The sequence below is a fragment of the Coregonus lavaretus genome (assembly GCF_964263955.1).
Source record: "Coregonus lavaretus genome assembly, chromosome: 3".
Lineage (NCBI taxonomy): Eukaryota > Metazoa > Chordata > Actinopteri > Salmoniformes > Salmonidae > Coregonus > Coregonus lavaretus.
In genome coordinates this window covers 27,193,920-27,206,960 of record NC_139990.1, presented here as the reverse complement: position 1 = coordinate 27,206,960, position 13,041 = coordinate 27,193,920, and the positions used below count along the sequence as shown (strand labels likewise).

The following is a 13,041-nucleotide window of genomic DNA, read 5'->3' as shown; positions in this document are numbered from 1 at the left end:
CATTTAGCTCATCTCAATATCCTAGGCGTCAGATTGGCCTAGTGCACCGTTCTGACTCCGTGTGCCTGGTGGCCGACCTGCCTATACTGTGTCCCTCCCCCCTCTCTCCGTCCCTCGCTAGATCACTATGAAAATTGTGAGTGTTTGTTCTTGGAGGTACGGCAACTAGTCAGTCTCCTCCGTTCCAAAAACACAGAATCTTAGGAGTCTTGACACTCAGAAAGGGAGTCGACGTTGAAGGATTCGAGGAATCAATTATTTTGGAAATTGACAGAGAACGATAAATGACAGCAGCGAAGTCCTTTTATGGCAATACTTTGAGAAGTTAAATGAGAAGGAAATGCAAACTTTGCAAGGTGGAATTGAGGTACAGTAATGGTAGTACAGGTGCAATGCTTAAAAAAAAATCTTGCCCAAACCACTCATTCCTATACTTTACAGTGTTGCATAACATTAATATGTGAGAAACATTTTTCTTTTTGTGAACAAATGTTTAATTTTGTCATTATAATAAGGTTGGTAGCAACGTGGAAATCTGTTGCAGCTCATGTCAACTACAAAACCCACAATGCAATGCTGTGTCTATGGGATGGCTAGGTAGCTAGCTAGCAAACGTAGCTACATACAATAATACCAAAGTCAATATCAGCATGTGAAGTAGATAGTTATCTGTAAACTCAATAGACATTTTACATACAAAAAAAAAACATTGAATAGTTTGACAACCCTGTTTGTAAGCTTTCAAATGATATCAAACTCAACTTTTTATATTTTTCAGTGATGAAGACATCTCATGGTAGGGTGGGGTATGCAAAATGGGAAACTTTGAGCACCTGTTTTGGCATTCAGGTCCAAAAAGTAACTTTCTGACCACTTCCACCATGGGCAAACGTGTGAAAGATTTTGTTCAAATCAAAAGTGGTGCAGTCTGTAAGTGAAATTTATATGGAACAACCCAGCTTAATTTTTATATGACAAATGAGTCAAAGGGTGCAATTGGGGTCTAGCCTATTCTGTTGTCTTTGACATATAATATAACATGCCATTTAGCAGACGCTTTTATCCAAAGCTACAGTCATGCGTGCATACATTTTTGTGTATGGGTGGTCCCGGGGATCGAACCCACTACCTTGGCGTTACAAGCACCGTGCTCTACCAGCTGAGCTACAGAGGACCACATAATGCAAGCCAAATAGCTTGCACTTCTGTTGTCATCTAAGGAAAGTCAAGCTATTTTCTGCCGAATGTGTTGCATTAATTTATTTTGTGTGGAGAAAAGCTATTGTTGCACGACCCTGATCACTATTGAAGCAAAAAAACACATTTCAATACAAAATGTAGATGAAATGGTTTAAAACGCAGATTTTGATGGTCTGTGTTTTGAAAGTGCAGACTTCTAAAAGCTAATGCAACCCCTGAAATTAAATGGAACGACCCTGGGGACAAGCAAGTTTGGTTCTCTGGGGCCAGTGTCCTGTTTTTTTTGCTCTTTCTTTCAAATCAGTGTCTGATTCTGACCTGGAAATGTGGGCACTTTTGTGTTTCAATAATTATTTTTGTGAAATAATTGTAAATCCTTTATTAATTGTATGTGGTTATGTTACAGAATGCACATTTTCATTTTTTTTTTCATTTTTTTTCTTCTCACCTTTATTTAACCATGTAAGCCAGTTGAGAACAAGTTCTCATTTACAACTGCGACCAGGCCAAGATAAAGCAAAGCAGTGCGATAAAAACAACAACACAGAGTTACATATGGGGTAAAACAAAACAAAGTCAAAAATACAACAGAAAATATATATACAGTGTGTGCAAATGTAGCAAGTTATGGAGGTAAGGCAATAAATAGGCTATAGTGCAAATTAATTACAAGTAGAATGATTCACTGGAATGATAGATGTGCAAGAGATGATGTGCAAATAGAGATACTGGGGTGCAAATGAGCAAAATAAATAACAATATGGGGATGAGGTAGTTGGGGGGCTAATTTCAGATGGGCTGTGTACAGGTGCAGTGATCGGTAAGGTGCTCTGACAACTGATGCTTAAAGTTATTGAGGGAGATAAGAGTCTCCAGCTTCAGAGATTTTTGAAATTCGTTCCAGTCATTGGCAGCAGAGAACTGGAAGGAATGGCGGCCAAAGGAGGTGTTGGCTTTGGGGAGGAACAGTGAGATATACCTGCTAGAGCGCATACTACGGGTGGGTGTTGCTATGGTGACCAATGAGCTAAGATAAGGCGGGGATTTGCCTAGCAGTGATTTATAGATGGCCTGGAGCCAGTGGGTTTGGCGACGAATATGTAGTGAGGACCAGCCAACAAGAGCGTACAGGTCACAGTGGTGGGTAGTATATGGGGCTTTGGTGACAAAACGGATGGCACTGTGATAGACTACATCCAATTTGCTGAATAGAGTGTTGGAGGGTATTTTGTAAATGACATCGCCGAAGTCAAGGATCTGTAGGATAGTCAGTTTTACGAGGGCATGTTTGGCAGCATGAGTGAAGGAGGCTTTGTTGCGAAATAGGAAGCCAATTCTAGATTTAACTTTGGATTGGAGATTCTTAATGTGAGTCTGGAAGGAGAGTTTACAGTCTAACCAGACACCTAGGTATTTGTAGTTGTCCACATACTCTAGGTCAGACCCGTCGAGAGTAGTGATTCTAGTCGGGTGGGCGGGTGCCAGCAGCGTTCGATTGAAGAGCATGCATTTAGTTTTACTAGTGTTTAAGAGCAGTTGGAGGCTACTGAAGGAGTGTTGTATGGCATTGAAGCTCGTTTGGAGGTTTGTTAACACAGTGTCCAATGAAGGGCCAGATGTATACAAAATGGTGTCGTCTGCGTAGAGGTGGATCTGAGAGTCACCAGCAGCAAGAGCGACATCATTGATATACACAGAGAAAAGAGTCGGCCCAAGAATTGAACCCTGTGGCACCCCCATAGAGACTGCCATAGGTCCAGACAACAGGCCCTCCGATTTGACACATTGAACTCTATCTGAGAAGTAGTTGGTGAACCAGGCGAGGCAGTCATTTGAGAAACCAAGGCTATTTAGTCTGCCAATAAGAATGCGGTGGTTGACAGAGTCGAAAGCCTTGGCCAGGTCGATGAAGACGACTGCACAGTACTGTCTATTATCGATCGCGGTTATAATATCGTTTAGGACCTTGAGCGTGGCTGAGGTGCGCCCATGACCAGCTCGGAAACCGGATTGCATAGCGGAGAAGGTACGGTGGGATTCGAAATGGTCGGTGATCTGTTTGTTAACTTGGCTTTCAAAAACTTTGGAAGGGCAGGGCAGGATGGATATAGGTCTGTAACAGTTTGGATCTAGAGTGTCGCCCCCTTTGAAGAGGGGGATGACCGCGGCAGCTTTCCAATCTCTGGGGATCTCAGACGTTACGAAAGAGAGGTTGAACAGGCTAGTAATAGGGGTTGCGACAATTTCGGCGGCTAGTTTTAGAAAGAAAGGGTCCAGATTGTCTAGCCCAGATGATTTGTAGGGGTCCAGATTTTGCAGCTCTTTCAGAACATCAGCTGTCTGAATTTGTGTGAAGGAGAAGCGGGGGGGGCATGGGCAAGTTGCAGCTGAGGGTGCAGAGCTGGTGGCCGGGGTAGTGGTAGCCAGGTGGAAAGCATGGCCAGCCGTAGCAAAATGCTTGTTGAAATTCTCGATTATTGTAGATTTATCGGTGGTGAATGTGTTTCCTAGCCTCAGTGCAGTGGGCAGCTGGGAGGAGGTGCTCTTATTCTCCATGACTTTACAGTGTTCCAAAACTTTTTGGAGTTCGTGCTACAGGATGGAAATTTCTGTTTGAAAAAGTTAACCTTTGCTTTCCTAACTGCTTGTGTATATTGGTTCCTAACTTCCCTGAAAAGTTGCGTATTGCGGGGGCTATTTGATGCTAATGCAGTACGCCACAGGATGTTTTTGTGCTGGTCAAGGGCAGTCAAGTCTGAGGAGAACCAGGGGCTATATCTGTTCTTAGTTCTGTATTTTTTGAATGGGGCATGTTTATTTAAGATTGAGAGGAAATTACTTTTAAAGAACAACCAGGCATCCTCTACTGACGGAATGAGATTTATATCCATCCAGGATACCTGGGCCAGGTCAATTAGGAAGGCCTGCTCGCTAAACTGTTTTAGGGAGCGTTTGACAGTGATGAGGGGTGATCGTTTGACCGCGGACCCGTTACGGACGCAGGCAATAAGGCAGTGATCGCTGAGATCCTGCTTGAAGACAGCGGAGGTGTATTTAGAGGGTAAGTTATTCAGGATGATATCTAATGAGGGTACCCATTGGATTTAGGGTTGTACCTGGTAGGTTCGTTGATAATTTGTGTGAGATTGAGGGCATCTAGTTTGGATTGTAGGATGGCCGGGGTGTTAAGCATATCCCAATTTAGGTCACCAAGCAGTGCGAACTCTGAGGATAAATGGGGGGCAATCAATTCACATGGTGTCCAGGGCACATCTGGGGGCTGAGGGGGGGGGGCTGTAGCAAGTGGCAACAGTGAGAGACTTATTTCTGGAAAGGTGGATTTTTAGAAGTAGAAGCTCAAACTGTTTGGGCACAGACCTGGATAGTATGATAGATCTCTACAGTAGATTGCAACTGAAATTTCTGAATTTTTGGTGGCCTTCCTAAGCCAGGATTCAGACACTGCTAGAACATCAGGGTTGGCGGAGTGTGCTAACGCAGTGAATAACTCAAACTTAGGAAGGAGGCTTCTGATGTTAACGTGCAGAAACCAAGGCTTTTGCGGTTACAGAAGTCAACAAATGATAGCTCCTGGGGAGTAGGAGTGATACTGGGGGCTGCAGGGCCTGGGTTAGCCTCTACATCACCAGAGGAACAGAGGAGGACTAGAATAAGGATACGGCTAAAGGCTTTAAGAACTGGTCTTCTAGTGCGTTGGGTACAGAGAATAAAGGGGGCAGATTTCCGGGCGTTGTAGAAAAGATTCAAGGCATTATGTACAGACAAGGATATGGAAGGATATGAGTACAGTGGAGGTAAACCTAAGCGTTGGGTAACAATGAAAGAGATAGCATCACTGGAGGCACCGATTGAGCCGGTCTCGGCGTGTATGGGGGGTGGAACAAAGGAACTATTTGAGGCAGTTTGAGAGGGACTTGGGGTTCTACGGTGAAATTGTATAATAAGAACTAACTGGAACAGCAATAGGCAAGGCATATTGACATGGGAGAGAGGCATAAAGCAATCACAGGTGTTATTAGAGAGAGCTAAGACAACAACTGGTAATGGCAATAAAGTTTGGGCTGAGGCTAAACAGAATAAACAGGACAGGGTACCGTGTAAAGGAACAGTCCAGCAGGCATCAGCTGTGCAGCTGAGTGATCATAAGGTCCAGTGAACAGCAATATGTGAGTCCGAGAGCAGTTGAAATTGGTGCTTCAGCACAGCGAGCAGGAAGCACGGTTGTAGTTTGCGTGTGCTAGCGGGATGGGGCTAGCAGATGGATCTACGTGATCGTCGCAACGGGAAGCATGTTGAAACCACAGACGACTACGTTGGCAGACCAGTCGTGATGGATCGGCAGGGCTCCGTGTCGACTCTAGGAGGTCCTGTCCGGTTGACAGAGAGGTAGATAGCCGGGAGATGTGCCTGACTCAAGGCTAGCTCAAGGCTGATTAGCCAACAACAACGTTAATTTGGTTGCAGCTAGCTAGTTGCGATTATCCAGTGTTAAAGGTCCAGTGATTCAGTGATTCCGGCAGAAAATCCGATAGGTTCTGGGTCGATAACTCGCTATGCAGATAGTGCAGACTGGCCGATAATAGTCCAGGCTAGAACTGGCTGGTAGGTAGTGCAGGCCACGGACAATGGAGAAAAGCAGCTAACGGTGGCTAATAGCAAGTAGCTAGTTAGCTGGTTAGCTGGCTACTCCCGTCCGGTAGACAGAGGGGTAGATAGCCGGGGCTAGCTCAAGGCTCAAGACTAACTGGTGCTACGGGGGCAGTGGTGATTAGCCTACAGCAACATCCATTCGACATCCATTCGGTTGCGGCTAGCTAGATCCGGTGTTAAGATCCAGTGATTCAGTTATTCCGGCTGAAAATCCGATCTTCTGGGTGAAAACCGCTAACGGTGGCTAATAGCAAGTAGCTAGTTAGCTAGTTAGCTGGCTGGCTAGTTTCAACTGGAGATTCTAGATTAAAGATGAGTAAATAATAGAATCCGTTCCACATTGAATGAGGCGGGTTGCAGGAAAGTATATTTAGTAGAAGGATGAAAAGTGTGATACAAAAAAAGAAAAAACAGGCTATTTACATGGACACACAAGAGAACACGACCGCACTGCTACGCTATCTTGGAACACGATAGCTGCATTGGTCTATGCAACGTAATTATTGTAAATCACAATATTTTAAAGGCACAAATGTTTGTTTACGTTTTGACAAATCTTAAGTTAGACAATGAAGATCTCCAGAGTTTTGTCTAGCAATAAGTGGTCATGTATGCCTATACTGGGAGCTTAAAATTATTTGATATGATGCTTGGTCAGTTCTCTGGGGATGAGGCACTATCAAGCTCTAGGCCTATTTAACCAAGGGACTTAATCCATGTTTCTGTTTCCCCCCCAGTCTTCGAGAGCGTGGCATCAACGGGCAGACAAAGAAGTGGAACACCTTTTCATCCTTCATCCCCCCAGCTGGATGCTGACAGCTTCATAATTTTGGTGAAAAACAAAGACTACAACTATACAAGAAGGAATCTACAAACACTACATAGACTGCATACTATTTATACATTGTGTTTTATACATTGTATTTCAAATTAGGAAAAGCATTTATTTAAAAGGACCTTTACCTGCTCTTCTTGGTTTAAAGAGCAAGCACTAGGCATTAATCTGTATAAGAGGGGATAAGGGATAGACATTGGTAGCAGCGAGAGTCATTCTAGAGAAAGTTGTTCAAGAAGCATTACTTCCAGTAGCTGTGGCTATTGATCATTGATTATTATTGGTGCGATATTGTTGTACTTCAACAGTAGGGCGAGTGACCCAGGAACAACCTCCCATCAGTGAGTGGGAAATGTTCCAGTTCAGTAAGTACCCCTTGGACATTCTAGATATGCTAAGTGGACACCAAGCCCACCAGTTTAAAGGCCTTGGATTGGAAAGACAGTTACAGCACCAACAGCAAGTCCAACTTCAGCACCAGCAACAGCTTCAGCAGCAGCACCAACAGCAGGGGGAGTCCTCAGGGGCTCTTCTCTCTGGGCTTGGTCTGGGATCTCTTCAGGGGTCTAGAAGTAATGCTTTTGCTGATTCTTCATCTATATTTGCCAAAATGAGTGCCCCACCTCCACCAATATCACACCAGAGCCAGTCCTCATCCTCGCACAGTTCACGGAAATCCAGTAAGATGAGCAGTAGTGGGAGTGGGAGCTCTGCTGCAGGATACCCACAATTCTTACGTCCGTTTCACCCTGCAGAAGCAGCACTAGCCCAAGAGCAGCTGCACTCGGGAATGGGACGTTTTGACTTTGGGGGTAGTAGCAGTGGAGGGTCTGGTGTTATTGGAGGAGTGGTTACATCTGCTCCCCCACCGCCACCCTTACACCCTGGCCTCTCTGTTCCCCAAGCCTCATCTGGACCATCCTCCTCCTCACCCTCCCCGTCAGCTTCATCGTCCGCCTCTAACAACCCTGGCAGTGCAGTGTCCTCCCTAGGGCAACCACTCGTTGGGCAGTCTGATCCACGTAGCTTACATCAGCAGTTCAGTTGCATGCTTGCCGCCAATCAGTACTTTCTTTCAGGGGTCCCGACCAACAGCAGTCTGGAGCAGTTTCTGGTTCAACAAGGGGGTCATAACCATCTTGGCCTGGGTTTGGGCCAAGGAGCTAGTGACTCAAACTCAGCCCTCGCCCCACCTCCAGCTCTTCACTCCTCTCACAGTCATAGTCACTCCACTCCCCAACCTCAACAGCAGCAGCAACCATTGGCACCCCATGCTTTATCTCACCCTCACAGCCATACCCACCCACATCATCCTCTTCACCCAACACCTCAGCCGTCATCTTTGGGTGGCTTTGATTTCCAAGGTATTCCAGTTCTCTCCTCCAATCAGCTGGCTTCATTGATGCAACAAGAAGCTAGTGGTATGCCTCTCCCTCTACCACTCCATTTATCACTTTCGAAAGATGAAGGGAAAGGAGACAGTGGATCTGGGTCTGGTGGAAGTGGTGGTAGCAGGAGAAAGAAGGCTATGGCTGGCTACCTTCCTCAGAGAAAAGCAGATGGCACCAGTCACAGCAGTAGCAGTGGTACTAACTGCCACAGCAGCTCCACCGAACACAGTCAAAATTCAACCATTCAACCGGGCCTTGTAGGAGGAGCCATAACCAGCCTTGGTAGTAACCATTCATCAGTCCTCTCTTCGTCAACACAGTCCTCCTCAACGGTCTCCTCTTCCTCCTCAGCCCCTTCCTCATCCACAGCCTCTGTACTGGTAGCTAATGATTCACAGCTACCTAAAGCTGCAAATCTAAATCCCATGGCCTCCATGCCTTGTCAACCTGACCCTGAAGCCATCTACCACTGTGGTGAATGTGGAAAGACCTTCAGTCATCTTACAAGCCTTCGCAGGCATCTTCGTAGTCATGGTTTGACTTCTGAAGATGCCAAGCCAGACACTTCAAGCGAAGATAAAACGTTCTGTTGCACCGAATGTGGAAAGGGATTCAAGAAAAGGGGGCACCTCCTCCAGCATGGTGTTATCCATTCAGGGGCTCGTCCATTTGCATGTGGTGTCTGTCAACGGTCTTTCAACCGCCGTGAGTCCCTCACCAGGCATGAGAAGATCCATGATGATAAGCCTTTCCGATGCCCTGCTTGTGGTCGCTGCTTCCGAGAGAGCACCTCTTTGCTAAACCATGCTGCGTCTGGCACCTGTGGAAAGCCTGGAAGGAATTCCCGGCCCAGACCAAGCGGTAGTGGTGAAAATCAAAGCTCATCAAGTGCAAGTAGCAGCAAAACTGAAATGGTGGCTGGAGGCAGTGGTACAGGTGATTACCAACGAGATGGAGCGAGCAAATATGGCACGGATTATTCAAGGAACCGGCCATCCTACCAACCATCCTACAGTGTGGATGACTACCGACGACAGCAGACTAACCAGGCTAACCAATCTTGTTATTCTGGAGAGAGCTCCCATGGCAGTGGGATGTCAAGCCAGACACTCAGAAAAGCACCCTTGGCTCCTACCTTACACCCACACCCTCAAAGTCAACAACAACAACACCATCTCCATCAACAGCAGCCTCATCTTCCTCTTTCATCTCTATTGGATGACTCTGAGGATGAGGTCACTAGCAGTGCCATGTCTGCAATTGCTGCAGCTGCCGCTGCCTCCTGCGAGATAAGTACTGGCGAGAGTCGAGGAGAGGAGCGAAGAGACATCATTGGAGGTTTGCTTGGAGGACTTGGCTTTGGGAATATGGGAGTCTCACCAGGTGGTCCATCATCTACATCTGAAATCGACAAGACCTACAGAGCAGGTAGTGGCTCTACCATGCCTTTAACCCATCCAAGCCAGCAGATGATGAATGCTAAACCGAAAAAGCCCCGCAAGCCTCGGCAGAAGAGGGAACCAGGACCTGATGGAATCATAGTTAGACAAAGAAGAAGTCGTGGAGAGGGAGAACGGCCATATTCATGCGGAGTATGTGGTAAAGGGTTCAGGAGACGTGAGACCCTACGTCGGCATGACCGTGTTCACACAGGTGAAAAACCACACCGGTGTGATGTTTGTGGGAAAGAGTTCCGTGAGTACTTCCATCTTACTAAACATTCCACTGTGCATTCTGGACAGAAGAACTACAAATGTGACCTATGTGGTAAAGAGTTTGCTTACGCTCAGAGCTTGGTGAGACATGGAAAATTACACACAAAAGGGGAATTGGATGGTACACCAGGAGAAAAAATTGCTAAGGGCCATGGAGGGGTTATTAATCTAGATGGAAATCAAGCAAACTCTCAATCCTATTATCCGTACCCTCAAGATAAGTCTCAGGGGTCCAGCTCGTCCACTCTGCCCTCTCAGAAGCTCTTTACATGCACAACATGCTGGAAATCCTTCCGCCATCAGTTCCACTTAACAGCCCATCAACAAACTGTCCATGGTGGTGGAATAAAGGGCGAAAAGAATTTCTGCTGTGAGGTATGTGGGAAGGCTTTCGCCTATTCTAACAGCTTGTCCAGGCACAGGCAATCGCAGCATGGATTGGGCCGCACTGGGTCAGCAAACCAACCAGCTGGTGGAACCCAACATCCTTCCCAAGCAGCTGAGTACATCCCTCTTTTTGAATCAGGCCACCCCTCAACTTATCCGTCTGGATCCTACATGCCAAACCAATCCTCCCAAGGTCAACACCGCCCTTTTCAGTTCCAGTCCCAAGAAGGATGGGTTGGTGGCAAGAGAAAAAGAGAGAAAAAAAGGAGGGTTGAATATCAAAGTATAATGAGAGGGGGGCAACTAGTGGGGGTTGCCTTGAATAAGGTCACCAGCAGGAGACTCAAACTGATGAAGCGGAAAAAAGGAATAATGCATGAGAAGCTTAAGCAGAAGAAACTACTCGCCCAGCTCCTGAGAATGAGAGGTGGGTATAGAGTTAGACAATGGTGTGGAGGTGCGGTTAAGGTCAGTGGACTGTCATCTATGGAAGTCCCCATAAAACGTTTTCCATGCCAGTACTGCCCCAGCACCACATTCGCCAGTCAGGCCAAACTTTTGATCCATCGTTCTGTAAGGCATCCTCCAAGAAATAACGGCCACCAAGCTCGTCTGAAGTGCTCAGTCTGCGGAAAGCGTTCTCGGACATTACGGAAAGCCCTCATTCATCGTGGATGTCACCTTTCCCAAGGGCGGTTCTCATGTCCCAAATGTCGCTCACGCTTCTGGAATGGATCTCTCCTGGAGAGGCACAGGGTTGCTTGCCGGGGTCAATCTCTGTTAGGTAGTGGAAACTGGGGCTTGAACGTGAACTTGCCCTCAAGAGAGGTTGTTGAGAAGACAGTGGAAGAAGCGGTTCAGGAGGGCCAGCCTGGGAGAACAACAGTGGTAACTGAATACAGCCACTAATTATTTTCTAGTCTAGGATTTTGTAACTAAAAAGCAAGCAAGAACTAGCAAGTTTTAAAGATGTGGGCAACAGGCTTAGTATAACTACCATATATCCATACAATCCTTACTATAGCAGAGATGTTTGTAAGATAACATGGACTTTTTAAAGGCCAACATCAAATGCACCATCCATCTATCTTTGCTTCCCCAAAGGGGAGAGAGTATTCTAGATCATGCGAGTGTTTGAGTAGCACCTCTTGTCTTCTAAAATTCATTCAACAACAGTATCCTTTTTGTTAGCTGTGTTTGGTCTGGGATTATGAATGCATACTAGTAAGAGTGGAGTACCAAAAGTACTGATGTTTTATTATGTTTTCTGTCATTATTCACAGTTAAACAGTAATAGTTTTTGTCTCTTGTTCTGTACTATGTGTTTTTCTTTGTTCCCCGTAGAGATTTTTTTTCCGTACAGATGTTTGGCCTGAAGCAAAAAAAAAAATGGCCGGTAAGACAGGCCAGTCAGTCTAAGAAGCTATTTGAACCGATAAAAGATAGTTGTCAATTAGTCACTCCTGTTATGAAACTTGACTCACTGAATTTATTAATCACTTTGTGTACCTGGACGTATCTTGTCAAACAATCAATCGGTCAAATTGTGCAAAACTGACTAGCTGAACAGGTTGGAATGGATCAGAATGGAATGAAAGAGACCATTTTTCTGTACACTTCCATTTTATATATATATATATATATATATATATATATATATATATATATATGGGGAAAACATTAATGGGACATAGGTGTCAGGAATGGATAATGGGAACAACCAGAGTGTACTGTACAATTCGTATTATATTTAATTATATATTGATTATTTGCTGTTTTTTTTACTCCAAGTATCATTTATTTTATCATTGTTGCTATTGTATGGGTGGGTGGGAATACGTTTTGGGACTATCTTTGTAAAACAATGGGAGGATGACGAGTATATGTATCGGTGTGATTTTTCCTCCCCCATTTACCAACCCAATGCCTTAGTTAAGCACTATCCCGTAACACGTGTACACATTGTTCATTACTTAGGTCCTGTCCCCCAGTGTTTTCCTTTCAGTAAACTAAAACATTAAATATTATTACTAAATAACTATCCTTTTCTTTGCCTAAAGTGAATTGTTGAAACCTTTAAAAATAAAATAAAAATACAAAACATGTCCTCATGCATTCCCTTCCTATTATTTAAATCGATGGTATTCTAAGTCTGCCTCTAGTGGGTTCGCGGGGCAAATGCAGTGTGGTCACCTCCCAGTGGGGGGAGACCAAAAATTAAGAGTACAGATTATTTTATGGGACAATATACAAACGTTATTGAGAAAGATAATTTGAAAAATACAATTTTAATGAATGGTTCTCTTAATTTTGATCGGAGATATGAAAGTGTAATTAATTGCAGGCATTTTGTTGATGTGAAAATCAAAATGTACCGATTTTAAGGTCATTAGATTTGTGGTGGGGTCGTCAAATTCTGGTGAAGAAAATGGGGTCCCCGCTGAAGAAGTTTTGAATACCACTGATTTAAATCTAGAGCAATTCTGAACTCTTTCTTTTTGCCAATTCACAAATTATCGCTCATACACAGTTCACTGTTTATATTTAACTTCCTATTTGTTGATCATTAAGTAGGTTCAAATAAATGGCAAAACTGCAAGGTGCTCCACACCTGGTGCCCCAGTGCGCTGTCCTTACCTTACACTGCAGAGATGTTACACCGCTCACGTGTTGGCACATGCCCTGTGCAGTGCCACACTCAATTAAAAATCTAGGAAAAAATGCCCTGAGGATGGCAGTTTAGTGTCAAATGGCTCACAACCGGCTGTTCTGAGAGTTTTCCTCTATCTGGAAGATTGTTTACAGGTGCATTTGCAAGAATTCTCGTTTCAGAAAGTCCTTT

General features: G+C 44.9%; 1 protein-coding gene across 1 annotated transcript; it reads left to right on the top strand.

Moving 5' to 3' along the window:
* Window positions 1-6,971: 6,971 nt before the first annotated feature.
* LOC311113218 (uncharacterized protein) lies at window positions 6,972-11,572 on the top strand. The gene has a single exon (XM_084156422.1). The coding sequence runs from the start codon at window positions 7,059-7,061 to the stop codon at window positions 11,106-11,108; it is 4,050 nt and encodes a 1,349-aa protein (XP_084012548.1). The 5' UTR covers window positions 6,972-7,058; the 3' UTR covers window positions 11,109-11,572.
* Window positions 11,573-13,041: the final 1,469 nt, after the last annotated feature.

Bases quoted from the DNA above. Each gene is read 5' to 3' on its own strand.
- LOC311113218 (XM_084156422.1), top strand. From the start codon at position 7,059: ATGTTCCAGTTCAGTAAGTACCCCTTGGACATTCTAGATATGCTAAGT.